At 51.6% G+C, this 27,894-nt stretch overlaps 1 protein-coding gene across 4 annotated transcripts in view; it reads right to left on the bottom strand.

Annotated features, from left to right (window-relative positions):
- Window positions 1-970: 970 nt before the first annotated feature.
- The window catches only part of DNAH9 (dynein axonemal heavy chain 9), a 148,550-nt gene continuing 121,626 nt past the window's right edge, over window positions 971-27,894 (bottom strand). For all 4 annotated transcript variants that reach the window (XM_048323778.1, XM_048323779.1, XM_048323781.1 and 1 more), the window contains 7 exons: window positions 21,927-22,154; window positions 18,282-18,473; window positions 17,764-17,955; window positions 16,838-17,008; window positions 14,365-14,547; window positions 6,863-7,252; window positions 971-1,849 (listed from right to left, as the gene is read on the bottom strand). In XM_048323778.1, coding sequence (XP_048179735.1) covers window positions 1,622-1,849; window positions 6,863-7,252; window positions 14,365-14,547; window positions 16,838-17,008; window positions 17,764-17,955; window positions 18,282-18,473; window positions 21,927-22,154 — 1,584 coding nt within the window. In that variant the 3' untranslated portion in view covers window positions 971-1,621. The remainder of the gene's footprint in view (window positions 1,850-6,862; window positions 7,253-14,364; window positions 14,548-16,837; window positions 17,009-17,763; window positions 17,956-18,281; window positions 18,474-21,926; window positions 22,155-27,894) is intronic.

Below are 27,894 nucleotides of genomic sequence, written 5' to 3'. Positions count from 1 at the left end.
TTCATTAGATATTTGCAGATGTCTTTTGCTAAGCCATAACTAGCTCCTTCATCATTAAGTTTTTGGGGCTGTGCCTTGGAGACACTGCCTGGCAATTAAACAAAGTTCTTACCAGAGAGCTTTCCCTCCTTACCTTCATCCCGAAGTTTGTTGTTCTCCAGGACTGCAAGGACAAGGATTTTGGATGTTCTCATCCCTGCAGGAAGAGAGCTGCTGTGCTGCTCAGGACAGGAGAGTTCCTGTGGATCTCCTGCAAAGCCTGAGGGCTTCACCCTCCTGGATGAGTGAGTGGGAGCAAAGCTGATCCCCTGGAGCAGCAGAGAGTTGACCACATCTTCTGCCATGTGCCGAGGCCAGCTCTAAAACCACTCAGTCTGAGGCGAGGCTCCGAAAAACCAAACGCTGCCCACAGAAGTGCTGTCCTGGTTTAACCCCAGCAGCAGCCAAGTCCCCACATCCCTGGCACTGGCTCAGGGTGGGAAGGTTTGGGGGTGCTCATCGATGCTGATACCACTGAACCAAACCCTCTGCACCCCTGGCACCTCCCCCTCCCTCCTGCCAGGCTCCCTGGCACCTGCCACCAGCTCAGAGGTGGAAGCCCTGAGCTGCTCGTGTGGTGAGGGCTGGGAGGATGAGGAGAGGAACAGCAAATGTTGGACAGAGGCAGGGCCTGTGTGTGCCTCCAAGCACGGGAGCTTTCCCCAGGAAAAGCCCCATTTGCCCAGGAACCGCCCCGGCTCCTGCCATTCCGGGCTCGGAGCGCTGGGCGATGCTCGCTCCGTGTGGCTGTCACTGAGACAACGCCCACCCTGCCACCCTTGTGTGCTCTCTGCACCAGGAACGCTTCCCTCCTCACTCCTCTCTCCCACTCCAGTCGGAATTAAACTCCCAGTGACCCACACAGGTGTGTTCCTCCCACCTGATCCCCGTGCTCTCCTCACCTGAGTCAACGTGCAGCTTCCAGAGACTATTCCAGGAACAATTACTTTTATTAGTAAATATCTATCATCATGACATATTTCTCTTAAATAATCCCTGTGCTGTACTTTCACTGTTGATTCCATTAAGCACACTGGATATTAACACCATTTTCAATGTTTCTAAGATTTACAGGAGTGTTAGCAAAGACACAGCTCATAACCACAACATCTGCTCATCTCCCAGCTTCCAGCATTACACACACGACAAAGAAACACTCACAGAGAGAAAAGAATAAATTCTGGAGAATTTCACAAGTCATTAGACTAAGCGTTTTGGAGAAGGCCGCTGGTTTTAAAACTACTTTGGATCATGAGGAGAAATAAAAATTAGATTTAAGTTTAGCACTCTCTGGGTGTGGTATGTCAGGCTCTGGGCTGGGATCTTCTAGTGCAGCAATGTGAGAATTACAGGATATTGATTTACAGCCACCAGGACCCTGGGCCATGTGTCACTCTGCTCCTCCGTCACCTCCTCACAGCCCTCTTTGGGTCACATCCCCAGGACACAGAGACAGCCCTGGGGACATAACTTGGGACTCCATCAGAGAGATGGAACTTGGGTTACCCTCAGCAGTTAATTGGTTGCATTCTGTGACAAAGGCATCGCGAGGGATTTGCAGACCAGGGGCTGTGCTGGTGCCTTAGATCTGCAGCAGCAAGGCCACACCAGCAAGCACCCACTTGGACGGGTTTTCCTTCGTTTTGAGGTTAAAAGTCCACACGTAGGTTGGCCCTCTCTGGCGTGTTTTGTACAGAGGACACGGGTACATGCCCCGGGTGTCCTGTTTGTCAGCAGGAACGGCCCTGAGGAACATGACAGGCATGGCCGGGGTCAGCTCCTTGAGCCTGGCGTCCGTGATTATCCCGGTCTGTGAGGAAAGGAGGCAAAGCACTGGTCAGATTTCCAAGGTGTCCATCAGCTGCTCTGTGATGTACCTGAGCCCCCATGATCTTTATCCAAGCTGCTCCTACTGGGGAGATGCAAGCAGGGGCTGGAGGAGTGTGTTTGAGGAAGGAGGGTCTGGATGCAGCACCTCCCTGTCTCACCACAGTGTAGACCATCCCCAGGGTCCAGCTGTCTGCACTCTCACCAGATGCTCAAACCTTCACATCCAAGCCAGACTTTGTGTGGGTACAGTGTCCCTGGCCCTGTCCAGCCACTTTATGAACAAAGTTTCACTCCTTGTGTCCTGCCTTCAACTGTGGTGCAGCTTGAGGCCATTTCCTCTTGTCCTATTGCCAGGAAACCAGTGACAGGACGAGAGGAACGGCCTCAAGCTGTGCCAGGGGAGGCTCAGGTTGGACACCAGGAGGAAATTCTTCACTGAAAAGGTGATTAAACATTGGCAGGGACTGCCCAGGGAGGTTTGGAGTGCCCATCCCTGGAGGTGTCCAAGGAGTGCCTGGAGGTGGCACTCAGGGCTCTGGGCTGGGGACACAGTGGGCATCAGGCACAGCTGGGCCTCGATGGGCTGGGAGGGCTTTTCCACCCTCAGTGATCCTGGGATTATTCTCGTGCAGCTCTTCCTCAGGGTTTTGCCAGACCAGAATCACCTCGTGGGAGGTGTTGCTTATGGTGGGAGAAAGCGTGGACACCTGAACCCCTGGGATGGAGAGCAACCCTCACTTGAGAAGAGCCTGAAAGTCACTGAGTAAGGTCCCACCACAGCACCCCAATGTGAGCATGACCTGGGACACCCCTGTCTGGGCACTGAATGCACACGGGGCTTGTGTGGCCCCAAAAGGCACCACGGGCTTGTTCCCACTCTCATGGATGCAACCAAGAGAATCCAAAAGGACTTTCCTGTGGGAATATCACCATTAAATATCAAGTCCCCGCCATCCTCCTCCAAGCAATGCCCTGCCCAGCAGGCTGCCCAACCAAGGAGAGGGAGAGAACCCTGCCAGGACAAGAAATCAAGTTTGTTTCTCTAATTGGGGTCTCTCTGGCATTTTTTTTCTCTCTCTTCCTGACAATAAAATACCCTGCACATCAATCCATATCCAGGGAGAATTGCCTAATGGAGGCTGGAGAGACCAAATGAAAACAAATAGGGAAATGGAAAGGAAACTTTCCAGTGCTAAAGAAGCTGCCTCTCACTGCAGCTGAGCTTCACATATCATCATTATTCCAAATGCTCTCGGATCAGAGTTGTGGGGTGAGATTCAGCCTCTCCAGTAGTTTATTTAGTTCTGCAAACGAGCGAAGAAAAATCCCTCTTGCCACACACCTTGGTTTAATTGTACTAATGCCATCTGTTCTACTCAGCTATGATAAATCCAACTCTCGTTTAGGGTTTTATATTTCCAACGTGCTGAAAAAACATTAAATAATTTGTGTAATACCTTGCACAGTAGCTATTTATGAAACATTATTATGCAATCTTCTTAAATCCACACCTTTCGTTTCTGAGACTGGGTTTTGATCAGGCCTTTTTCTTTTTTTTTTTTTTTTTACTGCTGAGATTGCTTCAAATGTGATTTCCAAGAGATATTCTACCTGTTTCTGGGTTAACAAGAGCTGAAATCTTCCTGAGGTACCTCTGTGTAAGAGATCATTTTGTTATGTCTGGGCTGATTCTCATTTGCATTTTTTATCGCTCTCATCATCAGAAATTAATTCTGCTCTGAAAGCAATTTCTCCTGACTAGCAGCACGGCACTCCTGCTGAAAAGCCACCGTTCTGTGCCTGCAGAGCTCAGGCCTCAGATCCTAAAGGATCCCTCAGTTCTGCTTGCCCCAGATTCCCAGCAGGCAACTGAGAATGGGCTGAGGGCACAAAGAGCTGTCCCAAACCAGGGGTGGTGACAGATGGGCCCAGAGCCAGCCCCCGTGACCCAAAGCCCTGCACTCTCTGCACGTGGAGGTGGTCCCAGCACAGGTTCCTCACACCACAGCCCCATTGGGGTCAGCTGGCCCAGGGACCCCCAGCATGGCTTGGCTGCCTTTGGGATGGAGTCACCTGTTGGCAGGGAAGGGGGACACAGAGCCAGCGGGGATCCCTCCAAGGTGGTCCCAGAGTGGTGGTGGACAAGGGAAATGAGAAAAACTTTTCCCTGGGAGGGTGGGCAGGCCCTGGCACAGGGTGCCCAGAGCAGCTGTGGCTGCCCCTGGATCCCTGGCAGTGCCCAAGGCCAGGCTGGACATTGGGGCTGGGAGCAGCTTGGGACAGTGGGAGGTGTCCCTGCCCATGGCAGGGGTGGAATGAGTTGATCTCTAAGGTCCCTTCCAGCCCACCCCAGTCTGGGATTCTGTGGTGCCATGCCAGGGGCTGTGCTGTCCACAGCTGGCAAAGCTCCATGGAGCACACGAGGGTGTAAAACCCACCCCTGCCCTTCTCCCACCACACTCCAACCCCCTTGGGGAGGGGCAGGGCACACTTTAGACATCAAACTCTCCATTGCTGAGAGCAAGAAAGCCAAGAATCCGTCAGCAGCGTGAGATAAAATGTCTCAAAGTGTCCCCAGCCACAGCATCCTTCTGACTGCCACTGAGTCCCAGTGACTTGAACAGGGCTGCAGCAAGAGATCATTTGCACCCAAAATAATCTGCTTAGTTTCATTTCATCTAATAGCTGCCTGCTGTTTTGTAATGAATGTTTTATAAATTTAAGACACCCAAGGGCAAACGTAAATGTTTAAATAAATAGAAAAATGTGAGTAGCAGAACACAGAAGGACTCTTTCCCTTTTTTGGAGGCTCAACCTAAATGTGAAATATTCTTTTAAAAGTGGAGGTGTTCCCCAGAGGAATTCTCCTAAACGTGCTCTGCCATTTTTATCAGAGGATTAATTTGGAAGGAGCACACAACCCAAAAGAGCTGTGCACCTGTTTTAAAAGTCCTGCATCCATTAATGCACACTGGTACTCACTGGATTATAGGTAAAATGAATAGTTCCACTAGGTGGAAATGATATTTCAGTGTGAGCAGCAACCCATGAAAATATCCTTTTCCTCTCTGAAATAAATTGAAGCATGATACCCAGAGATTATGAATGGCTCCATAAACATAATTGCTCAGTATCTTTCAATCACAAGGAAAATGTAATCAGAAAACCACATTTACTGGAGTTGGGATGGTCTCTGAAGGCAAATCCTGTTGCTGGATGCAATCACCCACACCAGTTATTGGAGGGAGGCAGAGGGGAGAAGCCAAGTATTTCCCAAAGATTTCTGGCTTTGCACCACCAAAACCTCTCACTCTTCACTCCCAGCACTGACTGGAGCTGGGTGAAACCCGGGCAGAATTCATTTTCTCATCGTGGTGGCAAAGAAAACACAACAGCAGGCACTGGAATGTTCTTAAATGGAGTATTTGATATGCAGGACCAGGAATTTTTTAAAACACTCCCTGTTCTGGCGTGTCCTGCTGATTTCTGTCAGGTTTTTAGGGCAGCAGAAATCCAGTGCTCCCTGTGGTAGGGGCTGTGATCTCCCAGGGGTTGTGTATGGCAGCCACACCAGAGGCTTGGAGAAGGGAGCAGCCAGGGAAGTGTGGGGCCAGAGCTGGGAGATGGACAGGGCTGGGCCCTGTTCTGCTGCTGTGACTTGTGCTGTGAGCAGAGAGATCTGACCTGGCCCACGCGAGATCCTCACTGCAATCTTCCAGCAGAGCCTTTGCCAATGTTCCCAGCTGCCTGTGGCTTCCCAGACCCAATTCAGGCCATTTCCAGAGTGAAAAACAGCCTGGAGCTTTCAACTCCCCGAGGATATGTGATGAAATGGCATCCATCAGGCAGGTCCCAGCTTTCCCTAGTTTCCTATCCTTCATGGAAAACCGTTGCAGAGAGGGAGATGATAAATAAGTGGAATGTTAGATCAGAATTGCAAGGTCAGGCTGGGATTTGGAGTGTGACAGGCACGGCCTCGCTGCTCAGCACCCAGCACCACATCCCACAGCACATAAACCAGCATCTCCAAGGCTGGCTTGGAGCCTGAAGAGCTGGGGCTGGCTACAGAGCTGGTTTTGGCATGAGAACCTCTTCTCGTGAGGGGGTAAGCTCGACACAGATATGAAAGTTCTGGGTGACCCATTTTGAGGAGCGTTGGCTCTCTCATGGATCAGCAGCAGCAGAGCACGAGCTGCTCACAGGAAGAGCTGCACAAAGCCCTGTCCTTGAATTCCCATGCACTGCACAAACTGGGGGTCCCAGCACAAACTGGGAGCCATGGCACCACGGGCCAGGTGACTCAGAGGTCCGAGCCCATGGGGAACTGTCAGCCCAATGGCTCTCATTGTGCACACTGTGCTCCCGACAGCTGGGAACTGCCCCAAGGACTGACAGGGAGACCTTCATCCAGCTTTATTTAAGGGGTAGCTAGAGGATGAGATTCACTGCTGGTCACAGACCCTACCCAGGCAGATGGCATCCTGCAGCACCTGGCAGTGGAGGGACAGTGCTCTGGGTTTGGCACATCCAGCTCTGAGGATGTCCCCTCCTTTCTCCCCACTGCTGCCAAACAGGCAAGTGAGTGACCCCACAAAAGTCTGCCAGGTCACTTCTGGAGGCAGCAGTGGAACCCCATCCGTGTGAAGGTGTGGGGACAATGCAGCCCTGAGAGAACCCCGTGGTTTGTGTCTGTAGCAGCACCTCAAGTACTGACTGAACCCTGAGGCTGAGATTCCCCTTGTACCAACGGGATGGTCGATGGTCAGTCCAAGCTGACCGCCCTGCACAGCCATGGAACACCCAGCTCCAAGGGGGGTTCCCCTGACACCCTGGACACCCACTCAGGCTGCACAGGACAGGCCCACATCTCCCATCTCTCATTCCCAAAGAGCTCAGGTGACTATCTGAGATGAGCTCCTGTTCCCTGGAATACCCAGGGAAGAACACAACACCTGTGGGTCCTCTCTCAACCCACGAGCCTTGCAGAGCTCACCTGAGTGTCCCAGCGTGCTCCCTCCATGAACAGCCCATGGACATAGGCCCCTTCACGAGGAGCACTGGCAAAATCCTCTCTGCTCTTCTTTGTCACATCGCACTGCAACGTCATCTTGTCCAGAGGCCACTTGTTCTTCCGGGCCGTGGTCTGCATGATGGCTGTCAGGATGGACTGCGGGTTGAAGAACCCTCCAAGCCACAATGTGGAGGGTAAGGAGAAGTCCCTGGTCCAGGCCTCGAGCTCGTTGATGCGAGCCAGGAGGTCGGCAAACCACGAGCCCAGGCTGGCCGTGGAAGGGTAGGATCTCTTCACCCAGGACTCGGGCACCGTGTCCAAGAAGAGGGAGTTCTGCAAGTTCTCCATGTCGCTGGTCATGGTCAGCTCCCCCTGGTGAGAAAGGGCACAGTCAGCTCTGACAACTGCCCAGCAGAGCCTGCTTGGAAGCAGAGCTGGGCCAGGATGTGGGGAAGAGCACAGCACCCCACACAGTCACTGCTGCCCACGTACCGGGAGTGACTTCATGAGTTCGGGGTTTTCTTGCACACTTCCTATTGCATATTCCTGCATCCCCACCCTTCCTGCTGTAAAAATGCTACTAAGAGGAAAAACAGTGACAGCAGCAGGGCTGTCCCTCAGTTGTCCCAGTGTTTTTTCTGTTTTCTCTCATGGACTCGCAGATTTTCAGGGGTGTAAAGCTGTTCTCACTCACTGCCAGGGCAGGATACTGGAGTCTCTGATGATCTACTCTAAAACTGTCCAAATATTTGTTATGTCAAGTCCTATCCCCCTCCTCTCCTCCACTCCCCCCCCTCATTTACTGCTTTGCAGTGCAAGATTGTCTTTCTGACTTCACGTGTTGTCTGCAAATATAATCACAGCTCCTTCCACAGCAGGGAAACACACAACAAACTAAGATATGATTCAGCCAAGTGAGATAAAGAGAGAGGTTTGACTTTTCCTTTGTGCAGCAATTAATTAGTTTTAAAGCTTTTAGAAGCCTGTATCAGTTCTGCCAGAAGCGCTGAATTCCAGGACATTCCACTGAAGTACAACGTGAGGGTGGCTGAACACTGGGACAGGGTGTCCACAGAGGCAGAGGAGTCTCCATTCTTCAAAACCCAGCAGGGCATGGTCCTGAACAAGCTGCTCTGCCTGTCCCTGCTCTGGGATGGGGTTGGACCAGACAATGTCCTGAACAACTCCTCTGATTCTGGCTCACTCATGCAGGATGTGAAGAGAAAGCCTGCAAAGCAGGCTCAGCTTCCCTGGTATGGAATGATCTCCACGACTGAAATCTCTGCACACTCTGGGCTCAGCTGGAGGGGCACAACACCCCCAGCACTTTGGAGACTCACAGATAATGTCGATCACTGCTCTCCATTATAAACACTTCCTTTTGTTCCCTTATCACTTTGCCAAAATTTATCTGATTTACAATTTCACTTTGCCTCGGGCAAAGTGTTTTTGGAAAGATTAGCTGAAATCAGTTGAGCCATTGCTGAGAACTAGGGTGAGGGAATTGGGTCAGTCTATTCACATTAGAAGATTCCAACTGTTCTTTCACAGGACTTCAGTGCCTCCAGCCGTGAGGTCAGCAGAGGTGCCCTTTGCTGGGGCCACAAAAATCAATGGAGCTTTAGCAAAAGTTGAAATCATCTTCAAGCAGCCCCCACAGTTGTTTGGCAGTGCTTGTCAGAGCTCAGCAGTTAAAGATCCCTGCAGTTTGTTCCTGTGCTGACCATGCCCTATGGGTCACACTGACAGCTGAAAAAGACCTTTAATATCACCAAGTCCAGTCATATAATTGTGTGGCAATTGGACAGTGTGTGGCAATGAGATTTAATGTGGGGAAGGATGTGCTGTTTAATATTGGTCGGGGAACGAGGGGATGAATAGTGTGCAAATAAACCACAAACAAAATAAACCACAGGAATCACAGGTGCAGACCTCTCCCCAAAGCCTGCCACCAATCACGGCAGGGCAGGAGATGGGATCTGCAGAAAAGGCTCCTCTGAGGGCTGCAGCAGCCGCAGCCCCTGGGCTGGCATTCAGGGACACCCGGGGCTGGGACGGCAGGAGAAGCACAGAGCAGAGGAGCAGCAGCCTTTGCCATTTCTCCCTCTGGTGTTTGCTGCAGAGACACATCTGAAGGCTCTGAGAGGCCGTCAGTGGGCACTTCAAAGAGTCATGGAGTCCTTAAGGCTGGAAAAGACCTTTAAGATCACCAAGTCCAACCGTCCCCCCAGCAGCACCACCGTGCTCACCACGGAACCACGGCCTCAGGTGCCACATCCGTAGTTTTCTGAACACTTCCAGGAATGGTTCCTCCCTCTGAGCCTGCCCTTGGCAGCCTGTGCTGATGCTTGACAACCCTTTATGTGAAGAAATTTTTCCTAATATCCAACTAAACATCCCTTGGTGCCACTTGAGGTCATTTCCTCTTGTCCTGTCACTTGTCACCTGGGAGAAGAGACACCTGGAGAAGATGCACCTACCTGGCCACATCCTCCTTAGGGCAAACCAGGCTTGCTCTGGGGTTAGCAAACCTTTCTCCAAGGAAGAGCCCTGCAAAGAGACCAGAGCCTCCCTTGGCAGACAACTGTCTCCAGGCCAGGAATCCTCTGAGGGAACCAAGGATCCTCTGAGGTGACCACACTGTGGCAAACACAGCCCTGGGAGCTGCTGGATGGCGGCCCCAGCAAGGGCTTGGACACACACCTGCTCCATCCACTGTGTCCAGCCCCAGGGAGGAAGGGCGTCAGCTGAATTTGGGCCCTGGAAATGTCCACTTGAGCACTTCTGGTTTTCAGAACCTGACTTACAACCCTTATCCTTTTTTTCTTCCCTTGTCCTATTTCTTTCCTTTTTTAGTTCCTGTGAAAATTTCTAAGCATTCCCACTAAAATTCCTTTTGTCTGGCAATAGGCAAGGGCAGGAATTCAAGGGAAGTCCCCAGCACCCCCCAGTTCCAATGGGAGCTGAGAACTTTTTGTGTGCCTGGAAACCACTGCAGCCCTGGATCTCCATTCAGAATCTCCCTCCCTCCCAAGGTCTGTGGATTCCCATCCCAAAATCCCCTCCCTGCGAAATGTTAATCTCTCAACAGGATGGACTGGTGCAAGGCAAGATTAAACCTCTGCTCCAGACATGATTTGTTAAATGCAGCGAGGTTTTAAAGGCAGACACTCTCTGAACCTGCTGGGTTTCCCCATGGAGAGCAGATTTCTGGTGGATAGAGAAAATCCTGAGTACAAAGGGTTTAAGATGGGGTTCGAAGCTAAAACAGCAAATAAGGTTAAATGAAAAAGGAGCACTTGCAATTAGTACTAAAATATGAGGAACAACCTTCCAAAATCTCCATCATGATCTCCATCCTCAGGAGAAACTGGGCACAAAGAGGAGCTACCAAGGGGCTGGGCTAAAGCCATGGCAAGGCCATGCAGGAAGAAAAGAAAGTCCTGCACTGGCCACAGCAGGACACTGAAACAGGAGGATTTTGTGCTCCTGGAAGTGTTTTGACGTGGGTGAGAACGTGGCAGAATGTGTGCAAGCAGCCAAATTGATTTGAAGACAACCCCCCTCGATCATATATCATGTCTAGTTTTACTTGCAGGAAACAAATGAATTAGCAAATGTAATTCTCAGCAAGGCTTGAGAAAAGCAATTTTTAAAGCCTGCGCACTCAAGCATGCTTTGAGTCTCCTGTGAGCGTTCAAAGCATCTACAGCAGCAATCTCATAGAGTTGTCCAAACACAATTATGCATAAATTTGCATTTCAGATGCTGAATACTAAAGTGCATCAGAAATTATTCACGTTACTTTTAAAATTTTTTTTTTCCCCCAACACTGGGAGTAATTTTCATTTAAAGACACCCTTGAAGGAAATCCTAATCAGCCTGCAGCCATTCCCTCAAGATGAGCACACTATTGGCACAAATTGTTTTCTCAGTTCAGGTTATTTTCACTTGATACCCAGCTTGCCGATCAAAATTTGGTCTTTGCTATTTTACAGTACATATTATCCTCATTCTGGAGGCTCATCCTTCACCCAAATTGCAAACCAGAGGATCTGCTTGCAAAAACGAGGCTGGTACAACATTAACATGCAAGTGCTTCAGCCCAGCCTCTGGTCCCACCCAAGCCAGCCAGAACAAAGGGCTTTGAAATGCACCATGCCAGTTATTTCTGATGGCTACCAGTCTATTGCAATTTCTCTTCCTCCTAATGGGATGTCTCCTATTTTTGGACCAAACAATCACTTTCTGCTAGGACGACACGATGAATTATTCAAAAATTCAAATTAGCCGTGACATTTCCAAATCGCCGCCTTCTGGCAGATCCTTCAGTCAGTAAAAAACAATAAGCCTTGTTTTCTCTGGGCATTATTTATTCTCTGCTGAGCTCTGTGGGGCCTGGTTTGTAAACTCTCCTCCTCTGAGTGCTCTCAGTGCAGGCCCCCAGCCCCAGAGATGAACGGGCTCTCACTGAAAGGAACAATTAAAGAAGGATTTCTTCCCCAAGCTCAGTGTAAGGCCCAGAAGTCAAGCCAGGGCAGCAGCAGAAAGAGCCAGCAGCCCCCTCTGGCTGTTCCGTGGTCCTTGAGGTGTGGGAAGTGATGTGGGGGACGCTGAGCAGGGTTTTGGGCCATGCACAAGGTCAGTTCAGCTCTGCAGGGACCCACGTGTGACATCGACCTGCAGACACAGAAGAACCAGGCTCAAGTTGTGCCAGGGAAGACCTGGTTTAGATATTAGGAAAGCTTTCTTCAGGCAAGGGGTTGTAAAGCACTGGAACAGGCTGCCCAGAGCAGGGTTGGAGTCACCAACCACAGATGGACAGAATATTCCAAGCTGGAAGGGGCCACAAGGATCATTGAGTCCAACTCTTAAGTAAATGGCCTGTGCAGGGATTGAACCCAGAGCCCTGCTGGTGTCAGCACCAACTGAGCCAAAGTACCCTGGAAGTGTCCAGAAAACTACGGATGTGGCACCTGAGGCCGTGGTTCCGTGGTGAGCACGGTGGTGCTGCTGGGGGGACGGTTGGACTTGGTGATCTTAAAGGTCTTTTCCAGCCTTAAGGACTCCATGACTCTTTGAAGTGCCCACTGACGGCCTCTCAGAGCCTTCAGATGTGTCTCTGCAGCAAACACCAGAGGGAGAAATGGCAAAGGCTGCTGCTCCTCTGCTCTGTGCTTCTCCTGCCGTCCCAGCCCCGGGTGTCCCTGAATGCCAGCCCAGGGGCTGCGGCTGCTGCAGCCCTCAGAGGAGCCTTTTCTGCAGATCCCATCTCCTGCCCTGCCGTGATTGGTGGCAGGCTTTGGGGAGAGGTCTGCACCTGTGATTCCTGTGGTTTATTTTGTTTGTGGTTTATTTGCACACTATTCATCCCCTCGTTCCCCGACCAACATTAAACAGCACATCCTTCCCCACATTAAATCTCATTGCCACACACTGTCCAAGTCACAATTATATCTTGTTTGGGGCTCTGGGATTGGAACATTAAATCACTTCTGTTTACCTGTCTCAGGAAACGGAATTTTCAATTCCACTGCCTTATGCTAGAAAATAAGAGAAATCTGTTTATGATAATTGACTACATAAATATCAGCTTCTTTCAAAAGGGGCTGTACACACTGACCCACCACAAGTGTCGCTGACGTCTCTCCTTTAATAAGCACCAGCAGCAAATGCAGTGCAGCCACATCTGCAGCTGCTGGCTCCAGGGTGCAGCTGGCATTTGGGAGCAGCTTGGTCCCAATCCTGCTGCTGCCTAAATCACGAGCCAAGCCTGCCCCTCCCTGTGCAGGGCGGGCAGCTGAAGGTTTCTCTTCCCAGCTGCCCCTGGGAGAGGTTTGGGATGTCATTCCATCCCAGGGCTGGCCCTCCTTGCTCACCCTCAGCCCTTCCTGTGAATGGGCTGGGTCAAAGCCCAGATCCTTCAGCCACGGTGGTCCCCAGCTGTGCAAACCAGCTGTGGGAGCTGAGCACTGCAGTGAAATGGGATGGCAGCCTGTCGTCGTGGAAATGATGGAGCAGGGAATGCCCACTGACTGATGGGCAGGACATCCTCCAGGGCCCGGCTGTGTGTGCAGGGTGAGGCAGGGCAGGCAGCAGAGCAGTGGTGAAGCTTTGTTCTGCCGGCTCCAGGCTGCATTCCTGCCCTGCACTGCAGCCTTCCCAAGGGATGGACAGCACCTGGCTGTGGGGAAGAGCCCCAAGGCAGAGGGAGAGTGCTGTTCCAGAGCACCAGGACTGCCCAGGCAGCTCCTGGCAGTGCAGCCCGACCGTGCTGGTTCATCCCCTAAGGGGCACTCAGAGCCTTTTGTATTTTGTCCCACTGAGTGCCTGGGCGGGTGCAGGAGGTGACTTCTCCTCCCAGTGGATGCAGCATCAATCACAGCCCTCCCTTGCACCCTGCTGAACCCAGAAATCTGCATCCTAACTGGTGTGGCAAAGCCAGCACCCACGGGGACACAGACATGGGGCAGAGTCTCGTTTCACACCAGATGGAGCAGCAGCAGCAGCAGTGGAGCCCCACGGACAGTGACTCCGTAGGGAAGGTCAGCTCCTGCCCTCCTCCAGTGGCTCACACCCAGCAAGGGCAGTTGTAGCTCTTCCAAAACTCTTGTGGTTTTAGCCTTTTTCTCTCACAGTTCTGGACATTTTGTGCCTTCACACAAAACCAATCTTTGATTTCAGCTCAGACTGTGCCTCTGAGACACTTTGTTCCAAGTTCCCCCCACTGATGGACGTTTTATGAAAAGATGTGATTTTTGGCTCACCTTTAAGTAGGCCATGTCTCAATTTGGGAGTGACCTGCTGTTGCTGTGCCACAATCTGGGGTGGCCAGAAGCGCTTGGCCCCTGTTGCCCAAAGGCAGCACTGCTGTGTGTGCCTGTAACCCCTCCCAGTGCCTGCAGACACTGTGCCATCAGAAATCCACCTGTGAGCCCTGTGGAGCCAGCAGCAAAGCATTCCCTGTGACACCTCTTACTCCCTGAGCAGCACCCTGCAGGATTTTCCAGCTCTCCTACTGATGCCATGAAGATTTTTTGCCTTTTCTTTTATACCCCTGTTATACCTTTTTACAACTTCTGTATTCTCAGTGCTTTTTGCCTATATTCTTGGACTTGTTTGTCAGGCTGAGAGATTAAACACTTTAGAAGCTTTGTAGCCAGGGATCAGTGTGCCCCAGAGCCCAAGGTCCTCTCCAGAACACATTCTGTAAACTGAGATAGAACCATCCAGGGGAAGGTTCTTTGGGGAGGGGGGCTCACTCGAGCCTCTCATTGGGGAATCTTTGATAGATCTGCTAATTAGTAAAACCTATAATGTTATACCTGATCTTTTGGGGGTGGGCATTGTGGGGTGCATCTCGATGCATATGACCTGGATGTGTGCACCTAAGGATCCTTAAAATAAATCCCAAGGTAAAATCCCTTTTCCCCTTCTAACCGTGTTTGACTCTTGATTTTAAGACCAGGAAAAGGCATCAGTACCTTCAGCCCCAGCTCCAGCTCCGCCAGCGAGCGCCTGATTTCGGCAGTGAGGACGTTCATGTGCTCACACTCCTGCAGGGCAACCACAGCGTAGGGTGTCCTCTCCTCCACCTTTGCCATCAGCTCTGCCATGTTGAACTCATCCGTGAGCTTCTCCAGCATCTGTTCCAGAAGGGTTTGCACCTGTGCCAAAGGGAGGAGAGAGGGGGATGCTGGTGGGCGATCCCTGGGCTCACAGCTGCCTGAACTGTGAGAACTCCCTCTGCCCATCAGTGTTTCCAAAACCATCCCTGTCAGCCGTGGGCACCTTTCAAAGAGCTTGCCCCATCCTATTAAAATCCAAATGCTGACAAAAGTTAATGTCAGACAGGCAGCTTTCAAAATGATGGTTTATAAATGTCCCTGTGACATGTGGCAGCCTCCCTTCTTCTTGGCTCTCTTATTTCTCCCGAGGTCACACTCACGAGGAGATGGATGGGGCTGAAGCCTCAGCTGAGCCTCAGGACAACACCGTTTATGAGCTGGTTTTCTCTGGTGTATCGATGGAGAGATGTGATTATATAAAATTGAATTTTAAGCTGAATTTGGCATTCTGGACTAAAGGAGCTGTGGAAGAAAAGCATAACGAAACAAAATTATTTTCTGGTCACCATCACAGTTTCTTCGGGACTCTAAGTACTGAACAGGGAAAGCTCCAGTGCCACAGGATCCTTGTAGTACCTAAAAAATTAAATAAAAGAGACAAACCCCTTTCTGACAATGAGGCATGAACCCCCCTCCTGTCCATGGGATCAGCTGCATTTCCCAGGGTTACATGGGCTGCGGAAGTGTCTCACTCAAAGCTTTGCTTTACTTCTGAGCTGGAACCTGAGCAACACTTCTGCTTCCTGGGCACTTCTTGGGCACACATAAAACAGTTAAAATTCTATGATCCAAAGTGCCAAACCTGGCATGCAGGGCCAGTGCCAGCTGCCAGCCAGGGCAGGGTCATTTTACAGCCAGGGCCACCAATATTCATATTTTGGACCCTGTACTCCAACCCCCTCCCACTGCTGCCCTTCCCAACCCTCTGCTCCTGCCAGCAGTGACGATGTGTGGGCTGTTATTGCAGCCACACAGGTGGCCAAAGCTGGAAAAGCTCCTCAGCTGCACCTCGGGGGCAGTACAGAAATATCTGCTAATTTGAAAGTCCCCTGCAAGTCCCTTTGGCTCTGATTCTTTCACAGCAATTACAGCTCGTTTGCTGTAATGTGACCTCAGAAATCTGTGGGAGTAACTGGACTTGTCAGAGCCTCGGGAAAATGACAGGCTCACATTTTCCCTGAAGCTCCCTAAAATCACCTCAGCCAAACCAGGGGCTGGATATCCTGCAGTGGAGGAGTTGAGACAAGGATTTGCTCACTCCCATCCAAGGACCAAGTGGAAGGGACAGCTTGGACAATGACAGAGATCACCCCAGGAAGAAAATGAGCTGCGGGAGCATGTCCCCAGGCATGACACCGGGCACTGAGGTCCCTCTCTGCTTGCTCTCAGGCAGATTTTATTCCCAGGCAGAGCCATGAGGACTTCTGTGCTCCTGTGAGAGTCTTCTTGACTGACCAGGGTGGTCATTTTGCTTCTCTGGCTGAGGAGTTTATTTGTGTTTCAATAACAAAAGGAGTGGGAGGGGAGAAGAGGCACTCACATTTGCTATCTCTGAGCATCTTGTCTGGCTTTGCTGCCTCTGGATTATTCCCCTCACCTCAAATTCCAGTATGAACTGAAAACTGCCCATGCTGGGCACTTCTAGGAGCCCCTTTAGAGGAAGGCAGTCAGTTCCCCAGCTTCACACCAAGCCAAAGGAAGCTCGTGTGAAACCACGGCTTCGTATGAGCTGCTATTAGCCAGTCATTAATTTGCAAAGCTTCAAACGCAGAGCTGGCACCTTAAGACTGCAGGAGCGAAAACCTGAGCATGTGTTGGCTGATTCCAGATCCTGTCAGAGATGTTTGGGCCACATTTTAATGAGCTGTGAGTTTCCACAGGGAGGGCTGAGATCAGCCCAGGACACAGGCACAGCAAAGGAGTTCAGCTGGAAATAAGGAGTTACAAGGCCCTTGGGAGCTGGGGAGCTGGTGGGACATGGTGGTAGCAGTGAGAGGAGGGCTGAGCTCTGGGTGGCACGCTGCGGGTGGCAGGCACTGTGCTCAGGGGCCCATTGCTATGCCAGTCACAGGGGCTGCTGCTCAGGGAAGGTTTATTTGTAACACCTTCAGAGGATGATAACGAAGGCTCTGCAGTGCAAGGGGTAATTAAGAGGCACTGCCCTGTTACTGCCAGTACTCAGGTACACCCTGCCAGCGCGATGCTCGGCATGAAACCAAGCTTGAGGCAGGCAAAGGCAGAACACAGAACAATGGACAAGCCTGAGCTAGACAGGACTGATGGATGAGACAGGCACCAAACCCCAGCAGCTCCCCCTGTGCACTCTCACCGTCTCCTCCCTGGTCCCCACTCCGCCTTCTCCGGCGCTGCCGTCCCGGGGCTGCAGCTCCAGCACCGCGCGCAGGAGCTGCTCCGAGCGCTGCGTGAGGAAGCCGATCTCGGCGTTGGGGTGCAGGCCGTACAGGTGGGGAGACTCTGCAGGCAGGGCATCATCTATGTACTGCACAGAGAGAGTCAGGAGCAGCTTACAGGAACAGTCCGGGGCGCTTTGCCTGCAGAGCTCCAGTGCCGGACTCAGCCGCCCAAACAGGTCAGCCCAGGCTGCCCCAGCCCTGCCTGTGGCTGAAACACCGGGGAAGTGATGGAGGAAGGAGAGAACAAATGTTTACAGAGCTGCTTCTACTCCTGCTGGGAAAGTTCTGTAATTGCTGGAGTTTGGCTTGGCTCCGTGTCTCAGGCTGGACCTTCTCTAGCAATTATCTTCTGTGCATTTCAGCATCAGCATCCTGGAATCTCTTGTGGGAATTGAGCTTCCAGTAGTTAAGTTTTATGAACAAAACCAGCCTAATGTGCCTCTCTCTGCTACTGCATTTGTGTACAAAGAGCAGATGAGATCAGTAAGTAGATCAACATGACCCTTCAGTGATTCTCATCAAAACTGATGATAAAAGGAGCTTGAAAGGGCCATTTTAGCAAACGGTATGTGGATGTAATTTTCCAGGAGCCCCGCTTAAGTCTCAAGCACCAATACAGTTGTTCTACTCATGCACGAACAGAATGAGCCCGTGATGAAGTAGCAAATTACCATTAGACTTGGCTCATGCAGGGGAATGCTGAAACATCCACAGGAACAGAACATAATGGCAGACAAGAGGAAGAGTGCAGGAACGCTGCAGCCCTGCTCCTGCCTCCTAAGGCAGATTATGGGGCATCCCATTTACATGCATAAATAGTGGCAGCAAACCAAGGGCTTACCTGGTGATAGCCATTATAGTCCATGTTCCCTGGGATGGAAAATCCAGGAGCAAGGCAGAGTTCTCCCTCCAGCATTTCTGGCTTAATAAACTCTTCCAGGTAGGTTTTGCAGAGCCGCCTGTCCCAGTCATCCGTGATGTGCCCTCCGTACATGATCTCCCCCACGAGGTAGCGCAGGTCATCGTACGGGACCTGGGTGTGGAGCAGGGAGGGCTGAGCCCAAGCACTGCCCCGAGCTCTCAGGGCTCCCACCTCACTGCTTCAATTTTCTCAGCAAACAAGCATCAGGTAGGAGTTCAATCCTGCCCCAGGAAAGCTTGATTACACCACAGTGTTTCCACTGAGCAAGTAGCACTGAGGCCTCCCATCTCCTCCCAAAGGCTCCCCGAACCATGAAGTTCTAAACCCAAAGGCACCAAGGAAACGGCATTTCAGGACACTTCCCCAGAGCTTCAGCACAAACCAGGCCACCCCTGGCAGTTCAAAGCCACCAGAGCCCCCCCCCGTGGTGCCCCCACCTTCGAGCTGGCCTCCAGGTAGTTGTAGAGCACGTTGACAGAGATGGTGAGGTCCCCGGTGCTGAAGGGGTACGAGCGGTTCCAGCCCTGGGGGCCGAACTTGCGCCTTTCGGCCACCACTGCGTGGAAATAGCAGAGGGCAAAGAGGATGCTCCTGAACTCCTTCTCCTGGCTGCACATCTCCAGGGTGTCCTGCAACACAGGACACCTGCCCTCAGCCCCAGAGGCTCCCAGGGAACACAAACACACCGGACTTTGGACAGGGGTGAATCACAGAATCACAGAGGCCAAGGCTGGGAAACACCCCCAAATCATCAAGTTCAACCTTTGACCAAATAGCCCCATGCCCAATTAATTGTGAACCGTATTTTCTGACCCGTTCCAGGGATGGGGCTCCACCACTTTCCTGGGCAGCCTGTTCCAGTGCTTAACCACCCTTCCAGTTAAGAAATTTCTCCTAACATCCAACCTGAACCTCCCCTGTTGACACTTGTTGTCCTTGCCCCTCGTTATCTGGGACAGGAGGCCAATCAAATTGTCCTCCAGTCCATTTTTGCATCTCACACACACGTGCTAATTTTCAAAGTCAGTGGCTTTGCATTGCAAATTTATTGGCAAATTCCAACAAATATTTTCTGACTTAATATTTGCAGTTCCCAGCTCCGAGTGGCTTTGCACAGTAACACACACAGGGAAGGAAGGACACGTGCACCCACTCAATGCCCCATCACCTGCATGTGCTCAGCATCCCTCACCAGAAACATGGGGAGGGAGCCACAGGATCACAGAACTCTCTGTTGGAAGGGACCTTAAAGTCCATGTTTTTCCAACCCCTGCCATGGGCAGGGACACCATCCACTATCCCAGGGTGCTCCAAGCCCTGTCCAACCTTTATCTTAAAAAAATGCCATGTGAGACCTCTAATCCTCTGAGAGCATGACAGAGCTCAGGGTCTGTGCAGAAAAGGGGGAATCCATTACTCTAAAGGGTGCAAGACATTGACCAAGTGCAGGTAATAATCAAGAATATCCCAAAATCTGTTTTCCCCTTGATTAGGCAGCACTGGAAGCTCCCTTTGTTACCAGCACTGTGATGAAGAACTGCTTCACATGCGTGCAGAACACCTTTCTCATTTTAGGAAACATCCCCAGAACAACCCAGTTCACTCTCATTCGGCCTCTCTTCAGTTGTGAATTTCTCTTCAGCTACAAAGCAGAACAATATCCCCTGCACAGAATAAAGGGCCTTCTTTGTAGCCTTCAGCTGAAAGCTAAATTTGAACATCTCTCCTGTATAAAGCAAGGAAATGAGGTGTGAAAGGGACCCCACCCACTCGCTCCAGGATTTCTGATAAGAGATGTTTTATAATCCTCCAGCAATTTAGAAAATGCTAATTGCTATTGATTGAAATAAGCAGAGGCAGGATGAAAACGTTACTTGGGGTGAAGTTTCTCCCCTCCCGTGTTGTCCAGGACATTTTGTCGAGTTCAAGATGATGAATGACAGCAGATAAAAATGGAATAATCCCCCCTGACCGCTGGCACTAATCCTGGCATGGTGCCTCCCCCCACACCTGCTCATCAGCGTTCCCTCCTGCTTTGGGATTCTCTCCACACCAACATCTAAGTGCAAAACCAGCTGTGAGCTGCCCCATTCCCCCATCCCATGACACAGGGCCTGGGGTCCACAATTGTATGGGGCTGCTCTTGCCTCATCCCAAATAACAAGAGGCTTTATGGAGGCAATTGCAGAATGGTTGGGTTGGAAGGGATCTTAAACACCATCCACTCCACCCCCTGCATGGCAGGGACACCTCCCACTGTCCCAGGCTGCTCCAAGCCCCATCCAGCCTGGCCTTGGGCACTGCCAGGGATCCAGGGGCAGCCACAGCTGCTCTGGGCACCCTGTGCCAGGGCCTGCCCACCCTCAGAGCCAAGAATTTCTTCCCAATATCCAATGTAGATCTACTCTCCTTCAATTTAAAACCATTCCCCTTGTTCTGTCCTTCCAGGCCCTTGTCCAAAGTCGCTCTCCAGCTCTCTGGGTACCTTTAGGTACTGGAAGGTCTCCCTGGAGTCTTCTGTCCTCCAGGCTGAACAACCCCAGCTCTCTCTACCTCTCTTCTCAGCACAGGTGCCCCAGCCCTCTGATCAACTCAGTGGCCTCCTCTGGACTCGTTCCAGCTGTGTTTGGGGCCCCAGAGTGGGACTCAGCACTGCAGGTGGGGCTTCCCAAAAGCAAAGCAGAGATTCCTCACGAGAGAAAACAACCCTGCAAGATCTGTGGGTGTGTTCCCAGCACAGCCATGGGCTGAATGGAGAAGCTGGAATAATGTCAGCACCAGTGATCCTAAAGGGCAGTTCGAGGGCTGAGAGCATCTCAGACCCTTCTGATGGGGTCCTGCTGGGAGAGCTGGGTGTGCCAAGGTGTGTGGGTGAGGGTCAGGGTGGCAGGACATGGCACTCGGTGTCCCCAGGACAGGGATCATCAGCACCATGAGTGCTCAGCCCTAGTGTCATGAGGGGCAAACAGGGTCATGGCTGAGACCCCTGGCTCCATCCTGCTCCCAGGGAGTCCTGCAGGGATGGGATCCTGCCCTGCTCCTGTCCCTCAGTGTGAGCAGGGCCACAGAGCAGAGCTCCTTCACGCACAGCCTTGCAGCTCCTCTGGCACTGACCCACACCCTCTGTGGCACCGGGAATGTTTCCATCACTTCCACACACGGGGCTGTTCCCCTGCCCAGGAGGGACAGGGGTCACTGCCTGCTGTGACAGGAGGGTTTGTGAGCAATAAACACAACGAGCAGCCTGCCACAGGCTGCTCTTGTGGCCCAGCCACTCTCACAGGGCCTAATTTAGATCCTGGCAAAGCAACTCCTGCCTGCAGGCAACTTCCAGCTCTGATTTGCAACACTCCTGATGTCAGCAAGGTCTTGAGCTCAATGGCCTTTGGGCACACACCACCACCCTCCCTGCGCTGCTCTGGAGGGGGATGTGGGATGGGAGCGGACCAGCAGCTCTGAACCTCTAACCCTGGTTAGACAGCAGGCAGAAAAGCGAGGTTTAACCTGCTCACCTGCCACAGCTTTGGGTGTTAGATGGCATGGGTCACTCACCAGCCCAGAAAGGAGGGACCCAGAAAGAGAAATCAACTGAAACACGACCAAGTCTCCCAATGCTGCAGTTGGAAGTCTGATTCTGTACTGAAAGAGCCTTTCTGAGGTGGTGGAGTCACTGTCCTTGCACATGTTTAAAAAAAGCCTGGATGAGGCACTCTGTGCCATGGTTTGGTTGATGAGGAGGTGTTGGGTCACAGGTTAGACTCAATGATCTCAAAGGTCTTTTCCAACCTGGCTCTCCCTGTGATTCTGTGTGATTCTGTGATCACACACTGGGGAGAAAATGATTAAACTGAACAGAAGCCTGGTGTCCTGTGCCCTGCTGCAGGAAAGAGGCTTCTCAGGACCACCTGAACCTTCTCTTGGGAAACCCAGTGCTTGGAAAGAGATCCGTGCCCGGCTTGTGGGGAAGAGCAGAGGGGGTGTTGGACCCAGAGGCTACGTGATGCAAAGGACTGGGGAGGCAATGTCCAGCGTGCTCCTCAGGGGCTCCAGCAGAGCTGTCAGGGGCCCCACTGTGCTCCTACCTGGCTGAAGTTGTCCAGGGCCTTGTGCAGGTTGGCGTGCATGCCGGTGGGGGCCTCGCTGGTGATTTTGATGGAGTTTTCCAGGATGCCCTGGGGAATGACGTGGCTCTCCGGGCACGGCGCCGGCTCCGCGCTGACGAAGACGCGGAAATCCCGGTGGCTGCCCTCGCTATGCTGCTCCAGCTTCTTCTCCAGAGAGCTCAGCCACTTGGCCACCAGGTGGATGTTCTGGCAGGGACAAAGGGGACAAGGCTTGGTCAGTCCCCCCGTTACACCCCCATGGGGTGAGCAGGCACCAAACCCATCCCACCCATGGATGCGCTCTGGAATCTGGGACTTGTCCCAGGAGTGCCTGTGTGCAGCTCCCAGCCCCAAAGATCCACGTGCATCAAGAACATTTTAAAATTCAGAATAATCAATATAAATCAGCAGCAGAGCTGCAAGTGGCAGCTGGGCTGGTTGGGCTCTCAGTGCTGGAATTGTCCTCATTTCAGCAATACCAGCTGATGTTACTCCTGGGGAGCAAAGTTGTTATTCCTGGGGAGAAAAGTTGTTATTCCTGGGAAGCAGAGTTGCTGTTCTTGGGGAGCAAAGCTGTTTTTCCTGGGAGCAAAGTTGTTATTCCTCCCCCCAACACCACCATGCTCAAATGAAAATATTTGTTCATTTTCATCAGAATTACAGTGAGGACCCTCAACAGCAAAGATGTCAAACAGGTGATTTCACAAAGTCCTTCAACACAAAAGGATTTATTTATTCATGCAACTAATTGGGCACATCTCTCAGAAGATTAAGCAGAATCGCGGGGAGATGGTGAAGTGGATGAAGTCAAGCCTCAGTTTTCCCCCTAGAGTCCTATACAGCGTTATGGTTTCCAGGCAAGAAAACAGCTTTTTGTTATATTAGGAATGGGATTTGTGGGCTAAAGTACCTATGTTCTAAAGGCAGGTGTGCAATCTGAACTGGCTGTGTTCACGGGCACTTGGGATGGTGATTTATCCCACCCAAAGAAAGGACAAGGAACTTGCTAAACCAAAATTAAAAGCAGCTGCCAGAAAGATAAACTGCTTGGAGGTGGCAAAGAAATTACATCAAGGAACCATATTAGAGGCTGAGAATAAATATATATCACCTAAAAATGGGGCCAGAAAGGAGCTCTCGTGGTTAAATAGCGGAGTAATGGAGATTATTAGGAGTAAAATTACATTCCTCACCAAGTGGAAGTTTTGTCCAAATGAGAAAAACAGAAAAGAGCACAAAATCCAGTCATGGTAAGGTCAAAAAGTACTATAAGAAGCAATATTTTGAAAACCATAAAAGCTAATAAAAAAGCCTTTTCCAGAAACCAGGAACCTACTAGAGAGTCTACAAAACTACAACATGATCGAGGTCTGCAGGGAGCGCCCATGAAAGGCCAGGCCAGCCCAGAGCAGCCCATATTTGCAGGAATATTCCCTGCAGAGCCTGGGGAGGCTCTCACAGTTACAGCCTGGTGGAGTACCTGAAGCCCTGAGGCTGGAAATGTCCCTGAAGATCATCCATCCCACCCTCCTGCTCCGAGCAGGGCCAGCTAGAGCAGGTTGTTAACCGTGTCCAGTTGGGGTTTTTGGATATCTCCAAGGCTGAATCTCCACAACCTGTCTGGGCAATGTGTGCCAGCGTTCAACCACACTCACAAAAAAACCCAAATTAAATTTAAAAATAGCATAATATAGGGACATGAAATGAAATGAATGTTTAAGGGAAATTTGTACCTCAATTTTAGCCCTTTGCTTCTTTCTCTTTCACTCAGTAGCATTATGAAGAGCCTGACTCCATCTTCTGCACTTCCCCTGCCACGAGGAATTTAAACACACCAACAAACCCCTCTGAGCCAAACCCCAGCTTCTGGAGGTTAAACAAGCCCAGCCTCTCCTCAAACAACAGATGCTTCTATCTCTCAGTTGTTGGAAAGACTCTTAATCTGAAGCAGCAGACAAAGAACTGTTTAGAGAAGTCGATGAGGTAATAAATAGCAAGAGGTCTCTAGGAGCAGATGGTCTCACCCCAAAAGGACCCCAGAAGCAGAAGGTCAGGAGGCAGCAGCCAGCCTGGCAGGGGCTCCAGCAGGACAGGAGTCACTCCCCAACAGCACGAGTTAGGAATAACCAGGAATCTCCAAGTTCCAACCCATTTTAGAGAGCTAAACTGAGGCTATCACAGTCTGAGCTGTGTGTGTTGTTGGGGCTGGGGTGGAGCTGCTGTCCCCAGGAGCTGCCCCAGGCTGGGGTTGATCTGTCCTGGAGCAGTGCTGGTCACTGGGAGGGGTCAGTCCCTGCTGAGCAGGGTGGACATGGCCAAGGGACCAGGCTGGGGGGACAAGGAGCTGTCCCAGCTGACCCCAGGGATGTCCCAGCCATATGGAATCCTGCTCAGCACAGAGCAGGAGAAGGAGGAATGTCGGGAGGGATGGTGTTTGCCTTCCCCAGTCACCACGGGGTGTGACAGAGCCCGGCTGGCTGGGGATGGCTGAGCCCCTGCCCGCCCAGGGGAATGGGGAATGAATTCCTTGCTTTGCTTCCTTGCCTGGGTGGCTTTGGCTTTCCCCATTAAACTGTCTGGACCTCAGCCCATGAGTTTTCCCACTGTTAACCCCACATTCTCCCCCATCCCACCCCTGGGCAGTGAGGGAGCAGCATGTGGGGCTCAGTTTCCATCTGGGTTAAACACAGCAGCTCATCCCCATGAACTCCTTTCTTGGGGGCAGGAGAGGGGATTTCTCCAGGCACCCCCCACACCAGCATGGAGCAGGAATTGTCTCTGTGGGGTCACTGTATCCCCAGGCATGGATTTTCATCAGAACCAGCTGGTTATCTTCCCAAAACGAGTATTGCTGCAGGCAAAAGGAAAGGTCTCACAGGCTGCCAACCAGTTAAAACACAGGTACCGGGGTAGGAAACTACTGGTGGAGTTTTGACTTCTCACCAGATCAAAAACCATCTGAAAGAGCAAATGATTGGTGAGCTGACAAAATTACTCATAAGACAAAGTCATTTTGAGCCCTGAAAATAAAGCCTGGTAGCGAGGAACTGCAGGAGGATGCCATCACTCTAAGTGACTGGCAATGACACTGCAGAAGGAATTCAGCGCTGATAGATGCAGAGTAATGCACTCAGGAAAACAACCCCAGCTACAGATACACACACTGACGGGTCCAAAATTAACTATTATCACTCAGGGAAGAGATCTCAGAGTCCTCACAGTTGTTTCCTGCAAATAACACTTCAATGCTTAACAATGCAACAGCAATCAAATGCCAACAAAGGAGCAGAGAATAAAGCTGCAGACATTGTTTTGCCACTCCATAAATCCATGGTGGGCCCTCATCATGTAAACAGCACCCAGCTCCCACTCCTCTTAGCTCCAAGAGGACTGAACTCCCCCAAAAGGAGACACTCCATCAATAAAGGCTCACCCATTTGGAGGGAGCAGAGGCTGGGGCAGAGGGAGGGAGTGAAGGGTGAACAGAGCAGGCTGAAAGCTTTGGCAGAAAAGTGGAAGAGCGTTTTCATATGACACAGAACTAAACTGCCAATTTACTGCTTCAGGGTGCTCTGGGAGTTGAGAGAATCACAGAGTGGAGCTGAGCTGGAAGTCACAGAGAGAAACAGAATCCTTAATGCTGGAAAAAACCCTAAAATCACCAAACCCAACCCCCACCCCAGCACCAGCACCATTAACCCGTGTCCCCAAGTTCCACATCCACATGAGTTTTGAACACTTCCAGGGATGGTGATTCCATTCCTGCCCTGTTCCAACATCTCTGCACACCTGCACTATTTCCACCACCCCTCGCTGAGGCTGTGGATGTGCCTGGGGCAGGCAGGAGCCGGGCTGGCAGCGCCTCGAGCCACACAGGGACTGGTGCCACACAGGGACACCCCGGGAGCTCCCTCATGGGAACACAGAAACCTCTTCTGGCTTTCCTGGTAGAGGGTGCAGGTGCCTCCTGTGAGGTTTCTGGTGAGCTACGTATGCAGACATCCCAGCTGGGACTGGAGAAGAGGATGAACATGGTGGGAAGGAAAAGCTGAGCTCCTGTAGGCTGGGACAGAGTGGTGGCTGCTGTCACTGTTATCAGGATTTGAACCTGCTGGAGGGATGGGTCAGCACTCAGAGATGGACCAAGGGGTGTGAGCCAAGGAAATTGTTGTTTGGGGAAGCCACGGACGCTTTGCTGCCTCTGGTTCTGTTGCCCCAAGTCTGACTGGCATGGCTGCGAACAGTATTTGTTATTAAGAACTGCAGACATTCAGTCCCCTTCCCTGAAATGAGTTAGGGTTGTGCTCGTATTACGTGGGTGAAAAGGAGTTTGGGGTGTGGGGGGAGATGAGAGGAGATGCCTGGGCAAAGGGATCGTGTTCTGGGGTTGTTTTCTCGCAAACAAGGACTGTGTGAGGAGCAGCAGACAGAATGCAATTACACCTGAGTGCTGCTGCACCAGCGCTGGCCTGATGCACTCAGGCTTTCAGGAGATGAGATCATCCCCAGGGCCCAGACAACCAACTCACTCTACAAACACAAGTCAAACAGTCAGGACTGAAACCTGCAACCAAAGTGGTTCCAACACCACAGAGATCTAATAAAACAGGGGAAGAGCTCAAGAAAATATCAAGAGAAAACTCATGCATTAAGTATCAGTTTAATCATAGTCTGCGTATCTGACCTTAAGTGTTTTCATCTCTAATTGGTAGTTTCTTCCCACATCTGCTTTTGTGGTGTTAGATAGCTCAAAAATAATTGCTTTTGCTTGTGTTGACATGACACCAGTGATCATTATTTGTGGGTATCACTGCCTGCTAACAGCCAACTTAGGGAATATTTCCAGCCCTGTGATAATTGAGCGCATTTATATCCTGTCCTTTTGTGATAGAAGGGATGAAAGAGAGGAACAGATGCAGCAAAACATGGGCTGGTACTAAGAATTCATAATTCCAATGAATATATCTGCCCAGGCTGGGCAGAGAGGCTGTGGGAGGGATTCACAGGGTGGAAGGAAACTTTGCAAATTAATTCCCAGCAGTCAGAAAACAAAACCTGAGAGAGCACGGCTGAGGAGAGCACGGGGAGGAGAGCACGGGGAGGAGAGCACGGTGAGGAGAGCACAGCCGGCCACGGTGTGGAGAGATGTGCCAGCTACCAACAACCACCAGCCAGCGTGGGCAGCCTGAAACACAGACCGTCCACACTGACCGTCCACACTGACCATCCACACTGACCACCCACTGACCATCTGGACCGTCTGCTGATCATCCACACTGACCATCCACTGACCATCCACACACCATCCACACTGACCATCCACACTGACCATCCACTGACCATCCACACTGACCGTCTGCTGACCATCCACACTGACTGTCCACACTGACCACCCACTGACCATCCACACTGACCATCCACACTGACCACCCACTGACCATCTGGACCATCTGCTGACCATCCGCTGACCATCCACACTGTCACTGACCATCCACTGACCATCTGCTGACCGTCCACACTGACCATCCACACTGACTGACACTGACCATCCACACTGACTGTCACTGACCATCCACTGACCATCCCCACTGACCATCCACACTGACTGACACTGACCATCCACACTGACCATCCCCACTGACCACCCACTGACCATCCCCGCTGACCATCCCCTGCACACTGACCATCCCCACTGACCATCCCCTGCACACTGACTGTCACTGACCATCCCCGCTGACCATCCCCACTGACCATCCCTGCTGACCATCCCCGCTGACCATCCCCGCTGACCATCCCCACTGGCCATCCCCTGCACACTGACTGTCACTGACCATCCACACTGACCATCCACTGGCCATCCCCGCTGACCATCCCCTGCACTCAGAGCAGGTGCTGCAGGCTGAGGCGCTGTGGGCAGGGCTGGGCTGGGGTGCACGTGCAGGAACAT

This window comes from Corvus hawaiiensis, chromosome 19, assembly GCF_020740725.1.
Source record: "Corvus hawaiiensis isolate bCorHaw1 chromosome 19, bCorHaw1.pri.cur, whole genome shotgun sequence".
Lineage (NCBI taxonomy): Eukaryota > Metazoa > Chordata > Aves > Passeriformes > Corvidae > Corvus > Corvus hawaiiensis.
This window is presented reverse-complemented; position numbering and strand designations above follow the sequence as displayed.